This window comes from Rutidosis leptorrhynchoides, chromosome 4, assembly GCF_046630445.1.
Source record: "Rutidosis leptorrhynchoides isolate AG116_Rl617_1_P2 chromosome 4, CSIRO_AGI_Rlap_v1, whole genome shotgun sequence".
Lineage (NCBI taxonomy): Eukaryota > Viridiplantae > Streptophyta > Magnoliopsida > Asterales > Asteraceae > Rutidosis > Rutidosis leptorrhynchoides.
In genome coordinates, this window is record NC_092336.1 from 176,699,548 (window position 1) to 176,716,832 (window position 17,285).

The 17,285-nt window shown below is 30.9% G+C and overlaps 1 protein-coding gene across 1 annotated transcript; it reads right to left on the bottom strand.

Annotated features, from left to right (window-relative positions):
- Nucleotides 1–12,158: 12,158 nt before the first annotated feature.
- Nucleotides 12,159–15,170, bottom strand: LOC139843261 (proliferating cell nuclear antigen). Its single transcript, XM_071833331.1, has 4 exons — nucleotides 14,826–15,170; nucleotides 14,077–14,229; nucleotides 13,799–13,896; nucleotides 12,159–12,428 (listed from the first exon to the last, which is right to left on the bottom strand). The coding sequence occupies exons 1-4, from the start codon at nucleotides 15,142–15,144 to the stop codon at nucleotides 12,204–12,206; spliced, it is 795 nt and encodes a 264-aa protein (XP_071689432.1). The 5' UTR covers nucleotides 15,145–15,170; the 3' UTR covers nucleotides 12,159–12,203.
- Between the last annotated feature and the right edge of the window lie 2,115 nt (nucleotides 15,171–17,285).

Below are 17,285 nucleotides of genomic sequence, written 5' to 3' on the forward strand. Positions count from 1 at the left end.
ATTAATAGTTCAATATTTTGTAAAGACCCGTCCTAATCCATAAGAACGAATACAATAACATATGATTACATCGCGAGGTATTTGACCTCTATACGGTACATTTTACAAACATTGCATTCGTTTTAAAAGACAAACTTTCATTACATCGAAAGTTGACAGGCATGCATACCATTTTGTAATATCCATCTATAAATGATCTAATCTATCATTTACTTAATCATAATCTTTACTGAACTCAACGACTTGAATGCGACGTCTTTTGAAATATGTCATGAATGATTCCAAGTAATATCTTTAAAATGAGCTAATGCACAGCGGAAGATTTCTTTAATACCTGAGAATAAACATGCTTTCAAGTGTCAACCAAAAGGTTAGTGAGTTCATTAGTTTATCATAAACATTTATTTTTATCATTTTAATAGACCACAAGATTTTCATTTCCATTTCTCATAAATATACGTCCAATGCATAGAGACAAAAATCATTCCTATGGTGAACACCTGGTAATCGACCTTAACAAGATGCATATAGAATATCCTCAACATTCCGGGACAACTTCGGACATGATAAATTTGCCATCATTCCGGGAAAACTTCGAACATGATAAATTCGCCATCATTCCGGGAAAACTTCGGAATGATGGCGTTAAAATATTTTCACCATTAACAGTTTGTACGAAAGAATTTTTAATTACAGTCTTTAAGAAGAAAAAAAAAATATATATATATATATACATATATATTTTCTTCAGATGTAATCATGGATTTAATGAGTCAATATGATATTAAACTCATTTGATTTACCGTTAGAACAAGAATATATAATCTCTAAAACATTAGAGATTACATAATTGTCATGTCGAATGTGACGATCGATCCAAATCCATATGGACGAACACGTCATTCATTGATTTCATTGCGAGGTATTTGACCTCTATATGATACATTTTGTAAACATTGCATTCTTTTGAAAAGGCACACCATAAATGAATATTTAAATCAAAGGTTTTCGACATCTGATGATTTCTACATATAGACAATCACCATAAATAATAGTTTACAACAGTATTTCCGTTGACAATGTAGTCAAAATAAGATACATGGTGATGATTTGGTGAATGCAACGTCTCCTTGAAAAATATGTCATGTAAGACTCCATGCACATAGCTTGTTTAACATCTAAGCAAACAGCGGAAGACTTCTAGGAAACCTGAGAATAAACATGCTAATAAGTGTCAACACAAAGGTTGGTGAGTTCATAGTTTTAATGTTGCGCATAATCTGTATATAAAGGTGGATCACAAGATTTCAGTTGTTCAATCCAGAAACGTTTATCAAAAGTTTGTCAATAGATTCTACGTAACAGAGCACCCTGGTAACTAAGCTTTAATGTTATAATGATAAATACCCCATTCGTTTTATACACGCAAACCAACGTGTCCTAAACTCAAATAACACACGTCCGTTAAAAGGCTAGCGCTCTAGCTCGGACGGGGATGTCAAGCCCTATGGATCCATATACAACTATTCGCGCCCACCAGTTCTTATAACCGACAGTTACTAGTTACCAAAGCTAAGGGATTTTCGGTTCAAACTCGGTGTAGAATTTAGTATGTACTTGTATCCATTGCGTTTAAAATAAAGTGCATGTATTCTCAGCCCAAAAATATAGATTGCAAAAGCAATTAAAAAGGGAGCAAATGAAACTCATGCATATAAATCTAGTATTTTCAGTATTTATAAACAGTCGCATGTATTCTCAGCCCAAAAATATATTGAGTAAAAGGGATCATATGAAACTCACGCATATAAATCTAGTATTTTCAGTATTTATAAACAGTCGCATGTATTCTCAGACCAAAAATATATTGAGTAAAAAGGATCATATGAAACTCACCTTAGCAGCATATAAAGTCGTTCACCAAAATGTGATCGAAACACGGATTACCAAATAACCGTAGATCTCAACCTAGAGAACATATGTTGGTCAATAAATGTATATCAAGCTAGGTCAGGTCATAGTGTATCACAATTCTAATGCTCGATATTGACATACAAAAGTTATCCAATGTTGTTTCAAAAAGTCAATTTTGACAATAGTTTAACAAAACGAGACGTACCTTATATAAGGATTCATTTACTCGGTTGGTAATATTCAAAAATCTAATTTATCAATCTCGTAAACAAGTTGTTTAAATCTTAATTGTAGATTCAAAAACAATTTCAATTAACTTCAATCATAATTCAGTTGCTCATATCTTTTAATCCGTTCATCGAAATTATTCGATATCTAAATGAAAAGTTATTGATTTTTCGCCAGCTTTCCAAAAACATGTATATCATATACCTTTTACCAGTAATATATGTATTTAATTCGTGGTACATCATAAACTGTTTAACAAGGAAATTTAGCATACAAGCATGTATAAATATATATACTCGAGCACTAGACATGGATACACAATTATTATATAAAAGATAAAATATAAGTACTTACATATCAATATTGAGATTCAATATTGTAGAAAAGTACGTAGTCGTAACGGAGATGATAACACTAGGTTTGACCTGCAAATAATACCCATGAATATTACCCATAACCTCCTTGGCAATAACCCATAATTTCCTTAGCTTTATCCCGCTCATAAAACTATTTTGAAAGTGACACGCTCATGACCTCGTCGTAGTATTTTATGTATAATACTAATAATAATACAAATACTACTAATAATAATAGGATTATAAATAATATTAATCTTAATAATAATAATAATAATAATAATAATAATAATAATAATAATAATAATAATAATAATAATAATAATAATAATAATAATAATAATAATAATAATAATATAATTAATAAATATAATACGGAGTAATTTTTAAATTAAAACATAGGCAGATATCTCGAGCTTTATAGGTGTGGCCTGTCCAGGACTGCCATGCAATCGCATGGCCTCCAAGACCATTTCCCATGCGATCGCATGGGATGGATTTCCAGCTCATGATCTTTTAACTTCTAGTTTGTCGACATATTTTTTAATTATTAATATAATATATTTAATTTATATAATTAATTATATATTATATTAAATTCACATGCATAGTTGACTTGTAATTTTTGTTCCGATAAGTCGTACGTCGTCACTCGACTTATGTCCCGGTTCCGGTTTTTCGAACGTCCTATCGTATACTGAGAAAACTTGTACTTTACGTTTCGTGAATCGTACCTTTGTCAAAATATAGTCTTAAATCATCCATAAACTATATCACTGTAGCAATTCACTGTAGCAAAGTCAATTTCACTGTAGCAAATAGTGATTTTCAAAAACACTGTAGCATTTTGGGTACTGTAGCAATTTGAAAATGTTACTATCGTTTACTAAATAACTTGAAATTATATATATGTATATATCTTTTTAATATATATAAATCAGTTTTTAAATACACATTGGAAGTTATTTATAAATAAATTTTAATAATAAATATTTCAACTTATCATATATATTCAAATAGATATTTAAACCAATAAGTTTAATGTACGGTATCAAATAATTAATACATTGTTACCTTTTCAAGTTATAGTATATATGTATCTATTTACATATAATTGTTCGCGAATCATCGAAAACAACCGAAGGGTATTTAAATATATAAAAGTAGTTCAAAAATTTTGAGATTCAGTTTTACAGACTTTGCTTATCGTGTCGGAAATGTTAATCATACAAAGATTAAGTTTAAATTTGGTCAGAAATTTCCGGGTCATCACATCGAATGAAGTTAATTGATGTAGAACGATACGTAGTATGATGATTATAATCGAGGTACAGAATGAGATGTTGAGGCATGGATTGTTGAAGATACTGGTGCTGTTACTGATGGTACTGTTGGTACCGGTGATGTTGCTGAAGCTGGTAAACTTTGCACCATATTCTCCAAATTTGTTTCTCGAGCTCGAAGTTCGTTGACTTCTTCTATTATTCCGGGATGATTATTGGTCGGAACGAGCAGATGAAAAAGAAGAATGACAGATATAAAAGTTAGGAGTATATCAAGAATCAGAACTGGATGGAGCATATTAACGAATGCTTTGAAATATGAATTGAAGAAGAAAGAATAGAAGGTGGAAGTTGTGTAAATAAGGAAACAAAGGGAGTGGATTTATAGTGAAATATCCGACAGGGCAATCAAGACAGATTATCGCATTTAACCGAAGGAGATCCTATTTTCTTAATTACTAAAGAATCAAATTTTATTACGAAGATTTTCTTCAAATCCCTTGAACTCCGGAAACCAACCATATCTACGTCACAGGATATTACGAAACATTATTTATTCATTTCACTCTTTTGTGATAGCTTCATTCGTACTTTTCGAATAATCGAATTGTTCTATCCATATTACTCAATGATGATAAAACTCTATTTATCAACTCATATTCGTCATGAAAACATTTTTATTGTTAGCCATGACGACCACAATCAAATTTCGGGACGAAATTTCTTTAACGGGTAGGTACTGTGACGACCCAGAAATTTCCGACTAAATTTAAACTTAATCTTTATATGATTTCGATATGATAAGCAAAGTCTGTTAAACTAAGTCTCAAAAGTTTTGAACTGTTTTATATATTCAATTGACCATCGACTATTCCCGAGGATTCACGAACGTTTATTTATAAATAAAAATATATATATATTAATATATACAATATATATAATGGTAATTTGTAATATTATAAAATTTATTTATTTGAATTAATAATTAAATTGTTGGTTAATATATATTTATGAAAATATAATGTAATTCGAAAATAAATTGTTTTGAATTCATTTAGGAAACAATAATAACACTCATTTATTATTCAAATGGTTTTTCAAACAAACTTATATGATTTTTTTTAATAAACGATGATCCGAAAATGAGTTATATAAATTATAAACTTAATAAAAAATATATTTAGGAACCATTTGATGAATTTTAAAAATTTTATATTTTACTTGGGGGTTGGGAGTGGACAATTAATGTAATATTTATTTAATAGTTAATGATCGAATTTTATACCATAATGACCACAATAAATAAATGGACCCAATTTAAAAATATGAGATTTTTCTGAAGACTTTTTATCCGTAACTATTTAGCAATGGACCACGATATAATATTTGTAATTAAAAGTGTCGATAGAACACTCCAAAATCTTAGGCTGCTTACTGTATTTCAATCAACATTTTTTAAATTTATTATTATATTATTATTGTTAAAGTTAGGGAGTAATATATCTTATATGTATCTTATATGTATTTATGCAAAGGATGCAGTTACAAAATCACACACACACCACCGAATACCATTACAGAGCACCTCACCTTCGGTATCCTCATGACCACCACGAGGCACCGGAGAGCCACTGTAAGCACCATCTTTATTATTTTACTTTCTTCTTTGTTTTGGTGTACCATCGAAACACACCACCCATGCCACCAACATCGGCTAACATCACCAAACCCATTCCATCTTGCTTCTTGTTCGAAAACAAACACACACCTCACATACACGAGCACTCTTCTTCTTCTTTGTTTAGGTTGATCAAAACCACAAACCACTATTAATCATCTCTATACGCCACCACCATGAAACCTTCAATCTTCGGCCACTATCAATCCACCATTCCCTTCAATTAAAAACCAAACTATTTAATCACCGCCTTCAAGCTTGTACAACATCTACGACAATTGCAACCCGATATTTTTTTTGTTATCTGCATCCGTTTTCTGTTTTGGTTTGAGCATCGGCCACCCATCTATCGAACCACTCTCCACACCAAGACCCAGATGAACAGTGACTATGAAAATCGTGTTGATGGTATGATGATGAGATAATAAGCAATAACGATGATGATGAAGCTGCTCGCTCCTGTTTTATGCTCCGGATAGCCCAAAGCCAAACACCACTCGTTACATTTTTTTTTCTTTCTATTTTGGATTCGTGAACCTGCAATCGCTACTAGTCGCTGCTAACTGCTCCTGTTCTCTGAAATTATAATAAAGATGATAAACGATGATGAACGTGGTAATGACGACGAGTAGTGGAAAACATTGAAGATGATGAAGACGACTTGATGATGATGATACGTAGTAAAGAAGATGATGATGAGGATGATATGATGAACCTATGATGACGATAATCTAATTGTGATGGTGATCGTGATGTTAGATGATTATGATGATGAACGTATTAATGGATCGATGATGATGATGGATATGACGAAAGGATGAGATGATCTTTTTAAGATGATGATAAATATTAAAAACCTGCAGCGATAATTTTTTTTTTTTATTATTTTCGTCGAACCAGGGAAGAACCAAAACAAACCACAAAATATCACTTGGGCTTACTAGATTGAAATAATGGGTTTCAATGTAATTAAGTGTTAGGCTCATGAAATTGTTTGGGCCGAAAGAATGATTGGGCCAGACTAGCGAAATGGATGGTGAAAAAGGGTAGAACGGTATGTTTCACATGTTTATTAAATAATCGGGCATCTTAAAACATGGGAAAACGGACGGATGAGTGGTAAGGAGTGGTTGTGCGTGTGCGAGAGGTCGCGGGTTCAAGCCCCGTCTGGAGCATCCTTTTTAGACAAAGTTTTAAGGGTATACACTCTTAATTTTTATTTATATCATTATTATTATTAATTATTATTATTATTATTATTATTATTATTATTATTATTATTATTATTATTATTATTATTATGATTATTATTGTTATTGTTATTATTAGCATTATAATTATAAGCATCATAATAGTTATTATTATTATTATCATAAAAATAAGCATTATATCTATTATTATTATTACTATGAGTATTACCTATGATGTTATTATAAATTTTAAAACTTTAATATTATTATCATTATGATGAAAAGGTTTATTATTATTATCATTATGAAAATAATATAAATTATTATTATTTTCGTAAATATTAGTATTAGTATCTTTTTATAAGTAATAGAATTGTTATTATTGTCATAAGTATTACTATTTATATTATCACGAGTATTATTATTATGTAATTACTAAAATCAGTATCATAACTATCATTACCAAAAAAATTAATATTTTACAAGTATTATTATTAATATCATTGTTATTATCATTAATAAAGTTATTATTAACATAAGTATATTAATAATGTTATTATCATTATTTTTACTAATATTAACTTATTATAATTAGAACTACTGTTATGATAAACAAACGAAATACATAAATATATATACTTAACACATATAACATAACAAAATATATTATTATATAAAAAGAATATATGAAATATAAATATATTATTAATATAAAAATAATACCATTAATAGGTTATATATATAAACTTATTCGAAGATGATAATGTGTATTAATATATATACACAAATGATATAGGTTCGTGAATCCGAGGTCAATCCTACACTTGTTCAATGACGTCATATGAATATTTTTACTACAAAATATTGTAAGGTGAGTTTCATTTGCTCCCTTTTTAAATGCTTTTACTCTTTACATTTTTGGGACTGAGAATACATGCGCTGTTTTATAACTGTTTTGTTAAATGTTTTTGAAATATATTTTGAACTGCGAATACATGAAATACTTTTATAACTGTTTTACGAAATAGACACAAGTAATCGAAACTACATTCTATGGTTAAATTATCGAAATCGAATGTGCCCTTTTTATCATGTCCGATGTTTTCCCGGAATGATGGCGAATTTATCATGTCCGATGTTTTCCCGGAATGATGGCGAATTTATCATGTCCGATGTTTTCCACTACTCGTCGTCATTACCACGTTCATCATCGTTTATCATCTTTGTTATAATTTCAGAGAACAGGAGCAGTTGGCAGCGACTAGTAGCGATTGCAGGTTCACGAATCCAAAATAGAAAGAAGAAAAAAATGTAACGAGTGGTGTTTGGCTTTGGGCTATCCGGAGCATAAAACAGGAGCGAGCAGCTTCATCATCATCGTTATTGCTTATTATTTCATCATCATACCATCAACACGATTTTCATAGTCACTGTTCATCTGGGTCTTGGTGTGGATAGTGGTTCGATAGATGGGTGGCCTATGCTCAAACCAAAACAGAAAACGGATGCAGATAACAAAAAAAAATATCGAGTTGCAGTTTTCGTAGATGTTGTACAAGCTTGAAGGTGGTGATTAAATAGTGTGGTTTTTAATTGAAGGGAATGGTGGGTTGATGGTGGCCGAAGATTGAAGGTTTCATGGTGGTGGCGTATAGAGATGATTAATAGTGGTTTGTGGTTTTGATCAACCTAAACAAAGAAGAAGAAGAGTGCTCGTGTATGTGAGGTGTGTGATTGTTTTCGAACAAGAAGCAAGATGGAATGGGTTTGGTGATGTTAGCCGATGGTGGTGGCATGGGTGGTGTGTTTCGATGGTACACCAAAACAAAGAAGAAAGTAAAATAATAAAGATGGTGCTTACGGTGGCTCTCCGGTGGCTCGTGGTGGTCATGAGGATACCGAAGGTGAGGTGCTCTGTGATGGTATTCGGTGGTGTGTGTGTGATTATGTAACTGCATCCTTTGCATAAATACATATAAGATACATATAAGATATATTACTCCCTAACTTTAATAATAATAATATAATAATAAATTTAAAACATGTTGATTGAAATACAGTAAGCAGCCTAAGATTTTGGAGTGTTCTACCGACACTTTTAATTACGAATATTATATCGTGGTCCATTGCTAAACAGTTACGGATAAAAAGTCTTCAGAAAAATCTCATATTTTTAAATTGGGTCCATTTATTTATTGTGGTCATTATGGTATAAAATTCGATCATTAACTATTAAATAAATATTACATTAATTGTTCACTCCCAACTCCCAAGTAAAATATAAAAAGTTTTAAAATTCATCAAATGGTTCCTAAATATATTTTTATTAAGTTTATAATTTATATAACTCATTTTCGGATCATCGTTTATTTAAAAAAAATCATATAAGTTTGTTTGAATAACCATTTGAATAATAAATGAGTGTTATTATTGTTTTCTAAATGAATTCAAAACCATTTATTTTCGAATTACATTATATTTTCATAAATATATATTAACCAACAATTTAATTATTAATTCAAATAAATAAATTTTGTAATATTACAAATTACCATTATATATATTATATAAATTAAAATATATATATTTTTATTTATAAATAAACGTTCATGAATCCTCGGGAATAGTCGATGGTAAATTGAATATATAAAACAGTTCAAAACTTTTGAGACTTAGTTTAACAGACTTTGTTTATCGTATCGAAATCATATAAAGATTAAGTTTAAATTTAGTCAGAAATTTTCGGGTCGTCACATATTTCATTTTGGAATGTCCCAAATTAATAGTCAACTTCTATAAATAGAAAAGAATAAGAAGCGTAAGTTCTATTATACCCTTAATGTATGTGGATAAGATTAAAGGAAAGAAATGTAAGGGTAAAAGTGAGTAAACAGAAAGTACAGTACTTTTATGACATTTTCTTAAACTGTGTATTTTTTGTCTGTGAACTATTAATATGAGACGGAGGGAGTATATAACTACTGAGTAGCTTAAACCCTATATACAATGGTTCCTTTTTCGCCAAAAAAGAAAAAGAAAACAAAATCTATAAATAAACGGCTTAAGGTGATAAAATGAGAGCAATCTAAAACGTTTAATGATATTAAATAATAACTCGGTAATATTTTTTGGGAGGTGATTCTCGCACACCACTTTTTTCTAATTACCTATTTTACCCTTAATTATGTATTTAATAATAATATAAGGTCAACTTTCTAGGGGAATAACTGTAAGTTTATGGGACAAAAGTGTATATGGATCAAAAAGTGGTGTGTGAGAATCACCTTCCATATTTTTTTGGAATAGACAATAGACAATTATTTTAATATGAAAACACACACATATATATAGAGAGAAAGGGAGAAACACTTTTCTTTTTTGAGAGAGGAGAAAGTAATTTTTTATTTTTTACAAACATTAAAATCACTTGAAAATATGAACTTTTTAAAATACACTGTGATAAATGTTATTATTTTGATCAAAAAACGCGCGAAGAAATAACATTCATCGATAAATGTTATTCCTAATACTCCCCCTGTCTCATTTCAATAGTCCACGTTTGACTTTTCAAGTCTTTTTTACAAACTTTGACTTATAATATCTTTGTTTGTGTTAGGTATTATGTAATGATATTTATATGAATGTATTGAGCTTTAAACGTGTTTTCATTTATATATACATTAAACTAAATAATATATAACACAAATAAAGGTATTTTAAGTCAAAGTTGGTAAAGAAAGACTTGAAAAGTCAAACAAGGACTATTGGAATGAGACGGAGGGAGTAACATTCATCGTGATCCATGTTATTCTTCGAGCGTTTTTTTTAGGATTTAGAAATTAAGGTTTAGGGTTTATATTGAGTTTTTAAAACGAACGGTTTAGAGTTCAAGGCTTTGAGTTTATGAACCAAACCCAAAACACTAAACACTAAACTCTAAATCGGGCTAAATTTTGGAAAGGAAAAAAAAAATCACAGAAGATGAAAAACTAAAATGCTCGAAGAGTAATATGCATCACGATGAATGTTATCATGAATAAACATTTATCGATGAATGTTATTTCTTCGAGCGTTTTCTGGTCAAAATAATAATATTTATCACAAAATGTCCTTTTTAAATGTTCGTACCTAATCCTAATGTTTGTAAAAAAAAATTGATAAAAAAAACCAATGAGTAGCAACGGCTAAATAAGATTTTGTCGTAACATGTGTTGGGGTTCAAACATCAAAAGTTATGGAAACGTTATATTTATAGTTTCGAAAACCTTCAATTATGGAGTATCATTTTTAGTGTCTTGCCACACTTAAAAGCATCGTGTCTAAAAGTAGTACGACTTACTATATGATATCGCGATTGGAGTCGATGCTTGTTTATCTCCTTAAGCTTTTCATTATCGAAGTGGTCGAATAGAAGCCCTTGTTGAATGACAAACGTTGTAAAATCTAATCGAAGGACTTCGATATTGTATATTAAAATCAAACTATCTGAACCAAGTGTAAGATGGTTTATACTAAACTGTAAGTTGTACTACTCTTAAACGTGATGCTTTTCAATGACACCTTTACATGTAAGAGTAAGATGTTTGCTTAACGTGGAGTTAGAATTTACGCACAAGTAAAATGAGACCATATATCATGGTTTCAGATAGTAGCATTGACACTTAAAAGATCATCGTTTGTGTACTTTAGGCGTGAAGATGTTCCAACAGAAACGAAAGCTTGTGATTGTGAGTGATCTATCATTAGAGTGTTTGTTTATGTGTTTTTAACCAAAACCAACAACATTTATTATTCTTATATACTATTACTCAAACCGACTACTATCCCCTGTATGGATACTGTTTGGTTTTGTTTGAATTGTCATTTCGCACCCTTTTTTGTGGGTATTTTCGTCCCCGTATTTCCTTCCCCATCCTCATATTTCTACCTTCTAGGTTTCCTCTTAATCATCTCATGGTTTCATCTGCTGGATGCTACGGCGATGGGTTTCATCAACATCACCCGCTTCGTATCTCTATCGCTTAAAATGGGTTAGTATCGATTTGTTTATATTAAATTTGTGAGTAAAATGGTCAAAACATACTTAAAAAAAAAAAAAAAAAAAAAAAAAAAAAAAAAAAAAAAAAAAATAATCCCACTAACTTCATTTAAATATTTTCTCTCTCCAGATCCACCAATCAAATATCCTCTTTCCTTTCTATTTATGGAAGTGGACTATTAATTTGGGACATCCCAAAATGGAAAAACTGGGATAACAGGAGTTAGTATTTTGAAATGTTGGACTTTTTGCTATGAATGAGCATGACTATATTGTTAGGTTGAGCATGTTTTTTTTATAAAATTAAAACATATCTAAATATAAAATGCAAAACACTAAAAGAGGAAAAAGAACTACATCAAGCAAGTTTACAAAGAAACACAATAAAAACCTACAGCATTGTTCAACTACGCCAACATGAACCAAATGAGAATGAAAACTAAACCTAAAAAAATTGTTAAATACTACAAAGAGTCTTAATTTCAATGTCATAGTAACTCATAACAGAACACTTTTTCAAGATTTGTTTTCTTCATCATCTTCTTCAATCTTAGGAGCTAAATAGAACCTAATGTAGCCCATTTCAGCAATTTTGTACTCGACAACTACCGGAAGCTCAGAAGATAGACTGATTGTGACAGTACTCGACAATGGAGAGGCTTTGGTGAAAGAATTCATATACCTCAATGCAAATGTCAAAGAAACAGGCTCCTTCATCTCAATAACAGTAGCTTCTTCTGGCTGCACATAATATTGAATCACAATCACATACAAATTTAAACAAACTTCCATTTAAAAGGCCCTTACCAACATAACTAAACAATTATCCTACTGATTAAAAACAATGCCACAAGATGATCAGACAGATTATCAAAAGATTAAAAGAGGGACAAGTGGCGATTCAAGGATCAAAACTCAATGGGTCTAGAATTTTTTTTTTCAAGTACTAATTATATTTGAATGTTATTTTAGTGGTTGTTTACCTTAAAAAAAAAAACTATGAATTCAAAAAATATATTATGTGGTTTGAGTAGTTAAATTTAGTGGTGTCTTAAACAATTTAAAAGAAAAACTATAAACCTAAAAAATATATAGGGTCACGTAGTTAAATTTAATGGTGTCATATACAATTTAAAGAATATTTTCTACATAACAATTTTAAACTAGTGGTGTCCCGTGAACCCATGGAGTAAGTGCTAGAGTCGCAAGTAGGGATGTCAATGGATACCCGATCCAGTGGATATCCATCCGATCCACTCGATTATTCGTGGATATGGACGATCTAAATGGATATGGATATGGATGTGGATAAAAAAAATTCATCCATGGATGAACCCGTTTTCACCCGAAATAACTAAATATATAAATTTATCACTCCAATTAGTATCATTTATGTAGTGATATTTCATTAATTATATTCATATTCATCTTTCTTTATATTTTCTCTAAAAATATAACTTTCTTCTTATATTTTGTTTTGTTTAAATAATCAAATGTATTTATCGTACTTTGGTGGTTCAAATGTGATTCCATGTAACTAAAAGTAAGCAACTTACATGTCGATATCTTTACACGTTTAATAGGTTATCTATTGAATATTTGTTATATAGATTAGTAAAATGTGACTTTCGGTCGCATAAACTATTAAAAATATTACTTTTGATCGTATATAGTGAACCACCGCTTATAATTGTTAAAAATAAAATAAATTTAAACGGATATGGATAATTATCCATTAACCCGCTTCACCCGATGGATATGGATATGGATGGATGAAAAGTAAAAAAAATAAATGGATATGGATATGGATACGGCCTCACCCGATCCATATCCGATCCATTGCCATCCCTAGTCGCAAGTGAGAGGGACTAGTTTAAACATGTCATCAGTCAAAAATAAGCCAAGCCAAACTTAGTTGCCTAGTTTTAGAACTTGTTGAGTATATATCAGCTTCAATCTTTAGATTAAAGGAATTTTAAAGTTCACCCGTTACAAATGTAAATCTCAGGCAACGTTCAAACCATTTAAGATCAACCACAACCCAATCCAACTGTTCAAAAGTAAACTGATCAAGAGTGCCCCCTTTAAGACTATATGGTATATATGTGTACCTTGTCTACCGTTGTGTTCTGTCTACAAACAACATTTGCAGTTCCTATATCACCTCTCGTTGAGAACTTCACACCTTCCTTTGTCACAGAAATTACAACTACAAGTAACATACAAATACATAAACTAAATTTTTAGTTCACTAAACCATTTACAGAATTAAGTGACAGAAATTAGAACTATAAGTAGCATACAACCCAATACTCTATTTTCCGTTCATTAACAAGTTATAAAAATCAAAACTTAATGTTTTTAGGATGTAAATGCTATAAGAATCTACCTGTGTCACCAATGCTACTAAGATCTTTGCAAATTCTTGCAAATTCAGCTGAAGGCATTCTAACAATAGCATGATACTCTGCTTCAGGTATGCCAAGATGCTCACTATCAATGTCCATTAACTTCATCTCAAAATCAGCAATCTTATCTTGAGCTGCCATATATCGTATTCAAACAAACCAATGTTAACAATGATGACAATATCATAACCTTCTATTTCTTTTTACAAGATTTTACTATTTCACTCTATAAGCTAAAAAAAAATAGTTCTAGAAAGCTCAATTACACGCATAAAACAACTAAATTACAATATAGTACACATCTGAAGCTTACAAAAGACCAAAAATAAAGGTAAATAATGATTTCATATGAGCAATACATAGTCCTGGCTTACTTAATTCTATGTGTAATCAATTACAAGCTTTGTAACATTAGCAAATGTTAATTTTATAATATCGATACAATAAAATAGAAAGAAAAAAAAAACCAAAAACTACAATTTGATCATAAAAAGATACTACAATACATACCCTAACTTACAAATAAATACAACTAAGGTATAAACTTCAAACATATCACAAATAGTCGGTACAACTTTCAAGCACATAGAACAAATTACAGTTCCAGTAAATAATTCATAGAAACTATATAACTATACATACATGAATTAATAAAAGAAAATATATATTTTTTAATAAACTATTAAGCTAATAAAAAATATTTTTTAGAAATTGAGATGTGTATGCTTACTAGGACTTTCAAACATGAAAGTAACAGTATCGCTTCCATCATCAGCTTTGAGCGTAATAATATCATCATTTCCAGCGCATTTTAGCATCTTAGACATATTATTCAAGTTCATACCCATAGAAATGTTCCGATCACATCGATAATGTTCAAATCCTTCAGATCTAAGAAGCAGAGACACTAATGCCACGTGGCTAGAATCCATCGCCTGAAGCGAAAAGCCGGTAGCCGAACAGTCAAAATTGGCGTCGTTGACCAAATCCTTGATCGATTCCATCACCTTCTTTAGCAAACTGCCTTGAACTAACCTTAATTCCAACATTTTTAAAAATTATGGTTAGGGTGAATTGATTGACTGAATATTGAATTAGTGAAATAATGAGAATGAAATTAGGGGTTTTGGGTGTATCTATGTAGTAGGGGGAGGGTAAAGGCTTGCGAGGGAAGCTAAATTATAATTGGCGGGATGGTTGAAAAGAAAGGTGCTCAGAAAAACTGAAATTAACATTGTTCCCGCCATATTTTAGTAATAACTAGAAAAAAATTCGACCGCGTGTTGCTGCGGCTATATTCATCGCGCGATCGAATTTGGATATACGTTGTTTGGTACCTAATATATCTATTAGGTTGTAAAAGTCGGCCGACTTGGCCGACGCGTCGGTCGATGCGTCGTTTTTTTGGGTTCTCCGTCCCCTTTTTTCTGAAAACGACTCAAAAGACGGTCAAAGCTAAAAGTTCGGTCAAAGACGGTCAAAGTTGGTCAAAAACGGTCAAAATCATTCAAATTTTTGTCAAGATGTGATATGTTTTAAAATTAGGGTACATTTTCATTTTTGAGCCGCTCTTTTCTCTGTGTCCTTACTGATTATGTACTCGGTAACATTAATTAAGTTTGAAGTTTGATTGTATTTAATTTCAAATTCTTATTTAAGAAAGTTATGGTACAGAATCAACTATTTTATACATATATAAATATATATTTAAGAAATTATCAATAAAGTCAACGTTGGTCAACGACCGATGCGTCCCCGATCGTCCCCGACTCGGCCGACGCGTCCTTTTTAGGTCTCGACCGATGCGTCCCCGACTCGCGACTTTTACAACCTTGTGTATATGTATGAAATATAGCTCGAAATATTTAGTGTTTTTTTTAACGATGTCCGTTTCGCGTATAGTTAGTCGCGTTGTGTTCGTAAAATTATTTCGAGTTAAACGGTGGTCTCGGAAAAATTTAACTCGCACCGAGCGAGAATATAGGACCCGTTATTTAGTGTTTTTTTAACGATGTCCGTTTCGCGTATAGTTAGTCCCATTAGGTCCGTCTGATTTTTTCGAGTTGAACGATGGTCTCGGAAAAATTAAACTCGGACCGAGCGAGAAGATAGGGCCCGTTAAAATTACGGGTGGAATGATTTTCTTTTATTTTAATAAAATTATATATTTACGTTTTTTACCCCTGAAAAAGTAGAAACTTGAGGGGCCGTTGTGTAAATTAAGCTGAATTGGAGGGGCCGTTTGTACTGTGAACGCAAACTGAAAACGACAATCAAATAAAACTGAAACGACGAGTTTGTCCGTGGCTTTTAGTATAGGAAACTTGAGGGGCCGTTGTGTAAATTAAGCCGAATTGGAGGGGCCGTTTGTAGTGTGGACGCAAACTGAAAACGACAATCAAATAAAACTGAAACGACGAGTTTGTCCGTGGCTATTAGTATGTAAGAGAATTTGGGTCTTAGTTCTTACCATTTCTTTTTGGATTTTAATGACTGTCATAAAAAATTCGATTATTCGACGGTTAAAAAAATGATTAATCAATTTTAAAAGTAATTCGTTTCGATTTTTTTAAATCCGTTTAGTTAATCGATCAACGTCAATTAATTGGTCAAAATCGAATTTTGTAATCAAAGTCAGTCAAAGTTAAAATTGGTCAATATTTTAACATTAATTTAAACTAGAACTCTATAGTTTTTAAACAAAATGAACAATTTTAGACAATTATTTTAAAATTTATGTTTATGTTTATAGTTTTCTTTTATATTTACACATATAATTTTTGAAATGTAATATTTAAATATATAAGGTACAATCCGATTAATCCACGAATTGCCGATTACTCCTTCTAAAATTCTAACCGATTATTTCCCGAATAGCGAATTTTGCAACATTGGTTATAGTTATTAACTTTATGGTGGCCATTGATTTTTGTTTTTTGGAAAACACAAGAACTTTATATAACAAATTTTTCAGGAAAAGAGAAAAACGAGAAATAGACGAGGACAGGACTCGGGCTCAAATGCAGTAAATAACGCTAACTAAACTCGAGCCCCGCCAAGAGATCACCACGACAAAACAAAAAAAAAAGTTATGGAAATAAACGAATCTAACAAATTGACTATACATCTAAGATGCTGTTAATTGACTATAACTTGGTGCGTATGAGATTGATGCGGGTTTCCTCCTTAA